This window comes from Rousettus aegyptiacus, unplaced genomic scaffold, assembly GCF_014176215.1.
Source record: "Rousettus aegyptiacus isolate mRouAeg1 unplaced genomic scaffold, mRouAeg1.p scaffold_m13_p_7, whole genome shotgun sequence".
Lineage (NCBI taxonomy): Eukaryota > Metazoa > Chordata > Mammalia > Chiroptera > Pteropodidae > Rousettus > Rousettus aegyptiacus.
In genome coordinates this window covers 44,948,216-44,959,048 of record NW_023416310.1, presented here as the reverse complement: position 1 = coordinate 44,959,048, position 10,833 = coordinate 44,948,216, and the positions used below count along the sequence as shown (strand labels likewise).

The 10,833-nt window shown below is 43.4% G+C and overlaps 1 protein-coding gene across 15 annotated transcripts in view; it reads left to right on the top strand.

Moving 5' to 3' along the window:
* Positions 1-3,485: 3,485 nt before the first annotated feature.
* AAK1 (AP2 associated kinase 1) overlaps positions 3,486-10,833 on the top strand; it is a 151,884-nt gene continuing 144,536 nt past the window's right edge. For 6 of the 15 annotated variants that reach the window (XM_036224966.1, XM_036224969.1, XM_036224970.1 and 3 more), the window contains exons 1-2: positions 3,690-3,856; positions 4,148-4,535. In XM_036224966.1, the coding sequence (XP_036080859.1) occupies positions 4,373-4,535 (163 nt within the window). In that variant the 5' untranslated portion in view covers positions 3,690-3,856; positions 4,148-4,372. Of the gene's footprint in view, positions 3,640-3,689; positions 3,857-4,147; positions 4,536-10,833 lie in introns of those variants that run through there. The other 9 variants (XM_036224968.1, XM_036224967.1, XM_036224972.1 and 6 more) reach the window with 4 other exon arrangements.

Below are 10,833 nucleotides of genomic sequence, written 5' to 3'. Positions count from 1 at the left end.
CCCCAAAACCAGGAACCCAAAGTGGCCCACACCAAGACACATCATAATTAAAATGCCAAAGGTTAAATACAAAGAAAGAATAGTAAAAGCAGCAAGAGAAAAGCAGTTAGTTACCTACAAGGGCGCACCCATAAGACTGGCAGCTGATTTCTCAAAAGAAACCATATAGGACAGAAGGGGTTGGCACAAAATATTTGATGTGATGAAGACCCAGGATCTACAACCAAGAATACTTTATCCAGCAAATCTATCATTTAGAGTCAAAGGACAGATAAATAGCTTCCCAGACAAAAATAAGCTAAAGGAATTTGTCAACATGAAGCTAGTATTGCAGGAAATGTTGGAGGGACTTCTTTAAGAAGAAAAAACATATCAAAAACATGAATGAAAAATGGTAATAACTACATTCCTATCAATAAGTACCTCAAATGGAAAAGAATTAAGTGCTCCAACAAAAAGATAGAGTGGCTGAAAGGATAAGAAAACAAGACCTCTACATATGCTGCCTACTAGAGGCTCACTTCAGATTAAAAAACACACACAGACTAAAAGGAAGGTGATGGAGAAAGATATCACCTTTAAGGACCTAGAGGATATTGTGTTGAATGAAAGGGGAAGGATAGAGAAAAACACATACTACATGATTTCATGTACATGTGGAATCTAAAGAACAAATAAACAACAAAAGCAGTAATAAACTCATAGATACAGAGAATATTTTGGGGGGCTACTAGATGGGAAGGAGTTTGGGAGGTAGAAAAAAGGGCAAAAGGATTAAGAGGTACAAATGGACAGTTGCAAATTGATATGGGGATGTAGAATGTAGTAGGGGGAAGATGGTTAATAATGTAATCAATATCTAAGGGGAAAGAAGGGTACTAGATTTAGTGGGGTGACCACTTTGCAAGTTATGTGGATCTCTGATTACTAGGTTGTACAACTGAAACTGGTATATTATTGTGCACCAACTATAATTGAAAAAAAAAACCTCATTTAATCGTACAATGTAAATATGAGCAACTAATTGTCTATTATATGTCAATAAAGCTGGGGGGGAGAAAAAAAAGTTGAATAGGGATGAAAGGCAGGATGGGACAAATTATACAGATAGTAGGAGTTTTGAGATTATAGTGGTTGATCTGTGATGATTTTGTACCCAGGAACTAGAGAATTACTAAGAGTTATAAGATTTCATGGCTAAAAAAATAGGTCCAGAGATCTAAGTGGTCTAGGAGCACAGTTTTGGAGTGGCAGAGGTTTCCTTTCTCCTGGTCTCATGCTGCTTGTAGATGTTTCTGTTTTCAAGTATTTTAACATTCTATATTAGCTCTTTCTAAGGAGGCAGCTTCTGGTAGCTAGTTAAGCACTGGGTTCTGAAGCAAAAATGTTTGAGTCTGAGTCCTGGCTTTGAGAATTGCTATCAGTGTGGCTTTGGGCAAGTCACTTATCTCTGCTTCAGTTTCCCCATCAATAAAATGAGTGTAATAATAGTACCTTATTTTATAGGGTTGTCGTGAGGATTAAATAACTCAATAGGTGTAAGACATTTAACACTGTGGTTTTGTCGTTATAATTATTTTTAGTCTCTAAGAGAATGGAAGGCAAAAGCCTAATCTTCTGGTGTTTTTTCTTTCTTTTCTTCTCCTTTTTAAAATAACCTCCTCCCTCAGATTCTGATCAAAGCATCCAGGAGGGTGCTCAATAAATAAGTGGTATCTATATTTATCTATCAGATAAAAACAAGTTTTTGTATCTCAGAAGTGAGATTTGGGATTTTCGTAAGTCTGTCTAGCCTGGTAACAGAAAAATCTAGAAAAGAAAAAACTGAGATAGCAGCAGATTCTAGGATCCAACAGTTTCTTCTTTAAAAAGTCAGTCAAGATTAATAGATGAGGAGAAAGATGAAGGGCAGTGAATATATTTCTAAATAAGCTTGCCCATCTATTTTAAGATCTATTTCAAACTTCTTTAGGCAAAATCTAGCCTTTTAAGGAAAGTGCAGAGAACATGCCTCCGTGGGCTTGATTTAAGGGACTGTTTTAGCAGGTGCTGCATTCTACCCTGGAGGTAGCTGCATGAATTTGTGAACTAAGGTGACAACATTGACTTCCTTTTGAAGAAAGATGCTGTCTTTACATGGAAGTTTAACTACAATGGCACTACGTGAAACAAGAAGAAGAGGGAGAAGGAAAAGACAAATAAGGAAAAAGAGGAAAGAGAAGCAGCAGCAATGCTGTTGCCAGCCCAGTCACAGCTCAGTTCAATATTCAGATTAGAGAAAGCAAGCACCATTTTTTTTTTCCCCTTGGAGCATCCTTCTCTATCCTCCTCAAATGCCTGACAAAAAAAATCTGGGATGGATTATAAGATAAGAGGGCTGTTGCAAAATTAGGGACCAGGGAGACTAGGTCGAGGTGAGAAATAACCTACATCCGGGATTTAGAAAAATCATGTTTTGGGGGGGGGGGATTAGCAGTGACTTTGGCAAGGGTGGGGGATGGGCGGGGATTTGACACTACCTTTATTCAGCATCATCTCTCAGGAAATCCAAGGATGGAGAAGGGTACTAAAAGGCCTTCCGAATCTGGATTTAACAGATGTAAATAACATTGTTCACACTCACCCTCGGCACTCAGGAGATATGAGGGTAAAATAACTATCAAGGGGGCAATCTTGAAGTGAAAAAAACGGAAGGTCAGCCTAGGGTTCTAGTGTGGAAGGGGATTAGTGAAGGTCAGGCTCATCCACAGCATCCGTAGAAGTGGAAGAATCAAGGGCCATCGTTGGCAGACGAGCCCCAAAGTTTCGGGTTGTAGCCAAGGGGTTAGATCTCCTGATACCCCAGGATCTGTCCTGCACACACCCTTTAAGTTTCTCGGTTTGAGTCTCGCCTGTAGTTTCCCAGACAAGATACCGTTGTTAAGTGCTCTCATAGCGCCTAGCTGACAGCTGAGCTGGTTCTCAATAACATCTGGGAGCAAAAGCGGCTTTTGAGGTTGGGGTGGAAAGGCATTGGTTTTATTTTTTTAGGGCGTGGTCCTTGCTCCAACTGCCAGCAAAATTTTCCCGATCACCCCCTCTCTTCCACCTTCTGCACAGGTCACGTCGGTAAGGCCCGCAGGACTGGCTAGGGGCTAAGTGGTTAAGCCCCGTCCTTCAGGTGTCAGCCTCCATCCGTTTGGAAACCACAAACCCCAGAATCCCTTATGCAGGGAGGTCAAGCCGCAAATAAGATGGCTCCAGAGGGTGGAACACGCAGCGAACTGGAAACCCTAGTCCCTTGCAGTTTCTTTACCGGATATGTTTAAATAACTGAATCCCCACAAATGCACCACCCAACTAACCACCTTTGAGGTGGAGGAGGCCACCGCCACCTTCTCGCTGGCTTTTCCAGGGGCATCCTGGGAATTGTAGTTCATCCTCTGGGCTCCGGCGAACTACTTTTCCCATGGTGCCCTGCGGATCGGGTGATATTAACGTTCTTTTCCAAAACTGTTCCACATTGACACCTTCTTTCTCCGGTCTCCTTCTCTCCAACGACCCCTTCCCGTCTGTCGCGACAGAGCGGCGGCTGCAGGAGTCCCCCGGCCCGCCGCCGCGTCGCCCCTAGAGGCACTTCCGGCGGCGGTTCACTTCCTGGTTGGGTGGATGGAACCGGGCGGGAGCGCGCGCGGGGGAGGGGCGGCGGGTCAGTCTCCGCCGGGCGCTTGGGGGATCAGCTGGCGGGCGGGCGGGTGCCTAACGCGGCCGCGGCTCTCGCTGCAGCGCCGCCTCCTCTCCGCGTCGCAGGCCGGTCCAGCGGCCGTGACAATGTTGCGGGGCTGGTAGCTGGGCGCCGGCTGCCGAGCCATCTCAAGTGGGTGCCGCCGGGATGCTGCCTTGCGGGGCGGCGGGGAGAACGGGGAGGAGGGGGAGGCAGTGCTCCGCTGGGTCAGCACTACCAGAGGCGGCCCGAATCCCTCCTTTTTCTGAGACTTGGGCACGGTGTCCAGGGTTTTGGGGCTCGTTTTCAGCCCCAGGGTTTTTCTCGTTAAGAAAATGCAAGAAGCATTTCCCCAGGATGATGGCTTTTGCTTCCCCCAGGACTCAGCACTTGAATTTTTAAGTGTGTTTCTGATTCATCCTCTCTCTTCCTCTGTCATCACAGGTTTAAACTTACACGAATCGCTCTCTTAAGGAGGAGGCGACCGCCGCGCGATTGACACGCATATTCCTATAGGCATCCTCCCTCAGCCCCCACCCCCACGGCCGGATTCGGGTGGCTCCTCTCCGATCTGAAATTCGAGAAGGAATCCTTGGATCTCTTGTTTTCTTTAAAAACAAAAAATCTAGAAACTGTCGGTATTTTGCTTTGCTGCTTCTTATTCGCAATATGAAGAAGTTTTTCGACTCCCGGCGAGAGCAGGGCAGCTCTGGCCTGGGCTCCGGCTCCAGCGGAGGAGGGGGCAGCACCTCGGGCCTGGGCAGTGGCTACATCGGAAGGGTCTTTGGCATTGGGCGACAGCAGGTCACTGTGGACGAGGTGTTGGCGGAAGGTACGATGGGAATCTTTCAGTGCGCCGTAAATGAAAATCTTGGGCTAATGCAGCAAGATTCTGGTTTCTAGTTGTTGAATGTATGAATGAGTTTTGACCAGTTGATCCTCCCTTCCCCCTTCCCTTGCCCTGTGAATCATTGTCCTTGAGAAATTTAAAACTGAGATTTGAAAGTGACAGGGTTTATAGGGTGGGGGGAGGTTGCAGGAAATTGTTTGTCTCAGTGGCTTTTTATTTTATTTTTTAAAACATTGGCACGTCAAATCTTGTGTGCCTCACTGGATTAGGAGGTTCAGACAAGAAAACCTATGGGTGAAAGTGTAAAGCTTCACATCACATGTAGAGTGGTGGGCTTGTCATCTTCCTAAAACTTGAAATAATTGATGTGAGGGCTGAAGAGAGGGGTTTCTCCTTTTCTTCCTCTTACCCAACTTTCCCACTACCATGAGCAGGCACTGGAAGGAAGAGAGGATTTTCAGAGAATGGGAATGTTTTTCTAAGAGCCAAGGCTCTTGGTGGATTTGACTAGGTTTGTTTCCTGACTCAACTGTAATCAGGTCCCCAGGATGTAGCTAAGATAACAGAAATTACATGAAATGAATGTGGTTATTTTGAAAGCAGGCCAGTAGGCCCCTCTTCCTCCTGTTTTAGTCCCCTCCCTCCCCCTGAATTACTTGAGAGTGGCATCTGATTTTTGCTTTTCTTTATTGGAGATGTTATTTATTTAGATCTGCTGTGTCTGCTGTGTAAACTCCGTATCTGTATCTAAGTATCTTTATTCTCCAAGCTTTCTGGAAATCTTTGCATGTCTCTTTCAGTAACCTTAACTTCGACCTTCATAATTATGCCAGACTCATACTTTTCACAGCCCATTGCCTGCCTAGTGTGCTTTTATTTTTAATAAAAGCAGCAATTTCCTTGGCATGAAGCTATTCACATTGGAGGGGGCCAACCTGCCGTAGGTTGTGGTATCTGCTGAGAGGGGGTGGAGGATGGGGGAGGCCTCTATTACTGCAACATGGGGGTCGTAGGGAAACAGTTTATTAGCTGGGGAAGAAGCCTTTTTGCTAGCTAAGGTTGAAGCAAGAGTCCTAGCCTCGGCCTGGGAAATGCCTGTCATGGTGAGTGTTGCAGGCGGGTCAGTTGGGAGGAGGAAGAAGCTGTGTTTGGCTCTCAGCTTGTCTAAACAGTGGATTCAGCTGGGCCCAGTTTTCTGGAGTTAGGGTTGAAGCTTCTACTTTTAAAACACTTTTTAAAAAGGTCTGACAATGTCTTTTTGAAATTGTTGCTCTTTTTCATTCTCAGTACTGCTCTAGTTGGACTTAAGTCACTGGGGCCTGAGTCACTGTCCCTCTGGATCTTTCCTTGTGGGCTTTGGCGCAGGATGGGAGATGCTTTTGTGCCTGCTGCCAGGTCCGCACCCTTGAGTCTGATCTGTTTCTTTCATCCCTGTGCCAAAACCCTTGACTGCAGTAGGATAGAGAAATGGAGGAGTGTGTATGAGAGAAATCAGGAGGACTGATGGGGTGCAGAGCTCTCTCCTTCTCTCCAATTGGTTTCTGTTGACCTTTAGCCCAAGAGCATTTTGTTCAGCTAGCATATTCTCATTGTAGATGGTGCTACCGTAAGTGGCGCCTGTTCTCAGGGGCTGAGTGATAGGAAAGAGAAAAGGCAAATTGGTCTTTTTTATCTAGGCTGCCCTCCTCTTCTCCAGAAGAAGAGGCTTTTAGAATTCATCCCTGAGAACTGCACATTATGCATTATATTTTTAAGTGAAACATGGGGCTTGCAGCTATGCATTCATTCATTCATTTGTACATTCAGCAAACAGCTATGGAGTGTTTGTGATGTGTCGTGCTAGGTTCTGGGGATATGATTTGGAACTAGAAGCTAGAGTTTACAAACTACTTGAAGAGATGGAAAATAGGCAGTTGGAATAGAGTGATATTTGCTTTCAGGAGATTAACTTAGGGTGGCCCCCAATTTTAGCCAAGAATTGCTTTCTGCAGGAAGTGACTGACTAAAGAATGAGTAGGAGTTATCCAGGTGTGGTGACATAATGGACAAAGAGTAACAAGAAAGTCTCGTGTAAAACTGAGTCTGGTAATGTTTCCCTCTTTATGTCCTTTGACTAGAATTGAGTTTGAATTTATGGCTCTTTGAAGTGTGTAGGAGCCAGTATACGAAGTATTTATGTACCACTTACTGAATACAAAGGCACCACTAGGTTCTGAGAGGGACATAGAAAGGTCTAAAGTGTTATTTCTGCCTTTAGGGATAGGTCAGTGAATTTGGAACAGAATGCAAACATTCACACATGCAGTAGCAGGGTTCCCAGCACTGTAGAGTCAGGCAGATCTAGGTTCAAATTATGAATCTGTTCTTTGTTAGCCATGAACCTTAGATAAGACATTTCAAACTTCTCTTGAATCTGTTTTCCTCAAAGCCTGGAGCCTGGATCAAGAGCATCAGTATCACCTGGGAGCTTGTTAGAAATGCAGATTCTCAGGCCCACCCCATTAACTGAGGCGGTGGGGCTTTACTTAGTTCCTGGAGAGATTCTGATGCAAACTAAAGTTTGAGAACCACTGCCCTATGGAGTGGTCTTGAAGACTAAATGAGGCAATATATTATAAATGATCTAACATTTTTCAGGTGTACGATAAATGATAGCTATTATTTACTAGCAACATTGCATCATGTATATAGTTATGATGGATGGGAGTGGCAATGTGAAGGCTAGTTTGGCTGCAGCAATCTTCTGGAATCCTTTCCTCCATTATGGGTGGATTGAGCCAGATGTTTTTTGCCGAGGTCTCACCAGCTCCTTAAAGGGTCAAAAGATGTTTCAGTAGCCATGCTCCTTCCAGGACTCTCTTCCCTTTGAGGCCCTGGGTGCTGACCTGGCCATCAGTCTCAGCCAGAGTTGTCTGAGGGTGATGAGAACTGTACATCACGTGCCCAGGGCAGTGGCCAGGCAGTTCAGGGAGGGGTGGTATGGTGAGCTTAAAACACAGTCCTGTTACCACCGTATCCCACTGATCATCCCTTTTTTTGCTCTATAGTGAGGAATTGCAAGAACCCCAAAAAGGAGGTGCTGGAGTATAACAGGAAAATGCCTGGGTTGCAGTCTCTCCATCAGTAGCATCAGCCCTGCTCACCTAGTTTCACGAACTAGTCCAGTGGGGGCTTGTTCAGGAAAGTGATGACTCTTAGTCATGAGTTTGGAGCGATATGGTTATCTCTAGGCTGGGTGCAGAGAAGGATATTTTCTCAGCAAAGATGTCAAAATGAGGTGCTAGGTCATGTCTGATGTTATGGGCATATGATGTCTAGGGAAGATTTGGTTTAAGCTTCCAGAGAGAGCTCAATGGGAAAATTGGGGCAATGTTTAAAGAAGGACTGAGAAGCTGTGCTTTTATCATACCTCCTTAGCTATGTGAGACCTCACATCTAAGCTTCGAACAATAGATAAATATTTTTTGAATACCTGCTGTGTCAAAGACAACATTCCAGAACTGCTTCAGTTCTATATAAGGTGGACCAGATGGTGCTTTAGAACTGTTTCTCACCTTTACTAAAGGTCTCAGGCTAATGAGAACTACTAAATTTCCAAATCAGTAAACTTTGACAGTTTCTCCTACCAACAGTGCAAGATAGCGAGTCTTTAAAATGTGTATGAAACCACTGAAAACAAATATATATAACATGTTGGTGGTATCAACATGATCAATATGACGTATGCATGTATTCATTTAGTGCATGTTCATTAGTGCCTTCCTTGTGGCAGGCACTGAATTAGGTTCCAGAGCCACCAGATGAGTGGGACTTGGGGCAGATGAATGGGAATTCCTCCTTAAGGAGCTCATAGACCAACAAATAACCCTGAGATAAGTATCTAGTACTTAGCATGGCCCTTAATAGATAATAGGTGGTCAAAGATGTTAAGAGTTGATAAAGAGAAAGGGCCTGGGGTGAGGGTTTACAGATGGAGTGAGTTTTGAACAGGAATGAAAATTGCCCAGCAGATGTTCCAGATGAGGTTCACCGGAGGCCTTCTGAGCAAACAGAGTAGCATACACAGAAGTGTGGAGTGGTGAAACAGTATGAGTTCCAGGAATACTGACCAGTCTAGTGTTGTTTTGGTTAGTACAAGTTTCTTTTCCAGAATCAAGGAAAGAAGGGCATGGGATGGTAGAAGGAAATTCTTTTGCAGTTTGCTTCCTGGCTACACTTGCTGCTCTCTTTCTTCTGTGGCCCTAGGCCTTTTGAGTGTTGAATAGGTATCCAGTATGCACTGATCTCATCTGGGCCTCATCTAATTGTGAGGCAAGGGAATGGCTAAGTGTCTGGGGAAGGAGTGGTCCTGAAGGTTCAAAAAGAAGCCAGAAGCTTGAAGCAGCAGCAAGTAGGGGAGTGAGACACCAGTGTTACAGAAAGGAGTGGCAGGGGAGATAATGAAGATGTTTGAACAGATCAAAAGGTATCCTGAAGAGGAAAGAAAAGGAAATAAGATTATGGAGAGCTTTAGTGCCAGACTGAGAGGTGAGTTATAAGCACCTGAGGTCTTCTCCTGATGCAAACACCAATTTGATTGCTCCCACTTCAGATGTCTTTGTCTGCTGGGAAGTCTGGAATTTTTAGTGGCAACTGCAGATTTTCAGGGGGTGGTTTGTGAATGGTGTCTTCTTCCTGGCTTCGGGCGTGATGACGGTTATAACTTTGCTAAATATAGCCAAATCTAGAAATCAGAAATGAAATCCAGAATAGGCAATCACGTGGTCAGAGCTTTTCCTTGGTCTTTCTAACTAAGTCGTGCTCATTTGATGAGAGATGAAGAGAGAGAAACAGTTTTACATGGGTTTTAGTGGGAAGGTATTGGGGAGGCATACACTTGTACCTTAATAGCTAAAACTGCATGTAGAATATATAGGAAAAGCTTAATAAATATTAATAAAGTGCACATGAAAAAATATTGCATCAGAGTAGTCATTTTAATTGGCAATATTTGAAAGTTGACTGGGGACTCATACCACAATCTACCTTTATCTTGTACTCTTCAAAGGGTAAGTGCTTTCTGAGCCTGCTCCTGCTTAAGAAAAAAACATGACATCTGCGTCCGAAAGAGCCAGACAATGATAATAGAAATGGTATTGGCTGTTGAAGTAGTATCTAGCACTTTGAAGTGGCAAAGAGTAACCTTTGGTCTACTTTTCTGGAGCCATCTCTGGTGCAGAGGAAGAAGAACTACAGTATATGTTGGGAGAGCAAGGTTTTTTTGGTTCATTGCCAAATTCAGTAACTTATTGAGCATGCACTATGTACTGGACATCATGCAATGATAAATAAGACATGGCTCTGCTTTGAGCTTACAGTTAGAGAACTTCAGACACATGTGCAGATAGCTCTAAGGATGTAAAAGGGTTAGGGGAAAAGAAGCAATTTTATGGGGTGAGGAGTAGTCAGGGAAAACTAAAGAAAGCTGATATTTGAACTTTTAACTATATGGACAAGGTCGAGATAGCATTCTAGGCAAAGAGTAACATGGCCAAACACAGAAGCAGAAAAGTGCACTGCTTGCTGGGCGCTGTATATTTTGAGATAGCAGTTGTCTATGAGTGGTCCAGGGCTGTGCTATCCAATAAAGTGAACATGAGCCAGCAATGGCTATTTACATTTAACTTAAATAAAGTAAAGTAAAATTTTAATTCTAAAGACACAGCCACATTTCAGTTGCTTAATAGCCACATGCAGCTACTGCCTACAGTTTTAGACAGCATGGATAGAGAATAATTCATCATCATAGAAAGTTATATTGGGCAATGTTGGTTAGAGCAATAGTCTCTCAACTTTTGAGATGGAAAAACATGTAATTCTTTCATATATGTAAGTTTGTTTATAAGTTATATTCTTATTTAGCTAATATCTGAAGGCACAGTATATACTTAAAATGAAGTTAATTATTTATGGTGCTAGATGCAAATCCATATTTTAAATAATCCTAATAAGGTTTTTGTGAACTTTTTATCGTGTCTTGTTAGATTGTGATTGTTTTACGTTGTAATGTGACTGAAGAAGAATATACCAAGAATAGAAATGAGGCTCTGCCGTTCTCTTGTTCATGTATGCTTGTGTTATCTTTAATCCAAGGTTTCTTTGAAGGGATCTTTTTATAAGCCCCTTGTTTGTCTTATGAGGGTTAATTCATTGAAAAGAAATATAATCAGTAAATCCACTTGAGCACATGAATTGCAGTTCATCTCAGTACATCTCAGCCTTGTTCTGTGGACCTTCCACT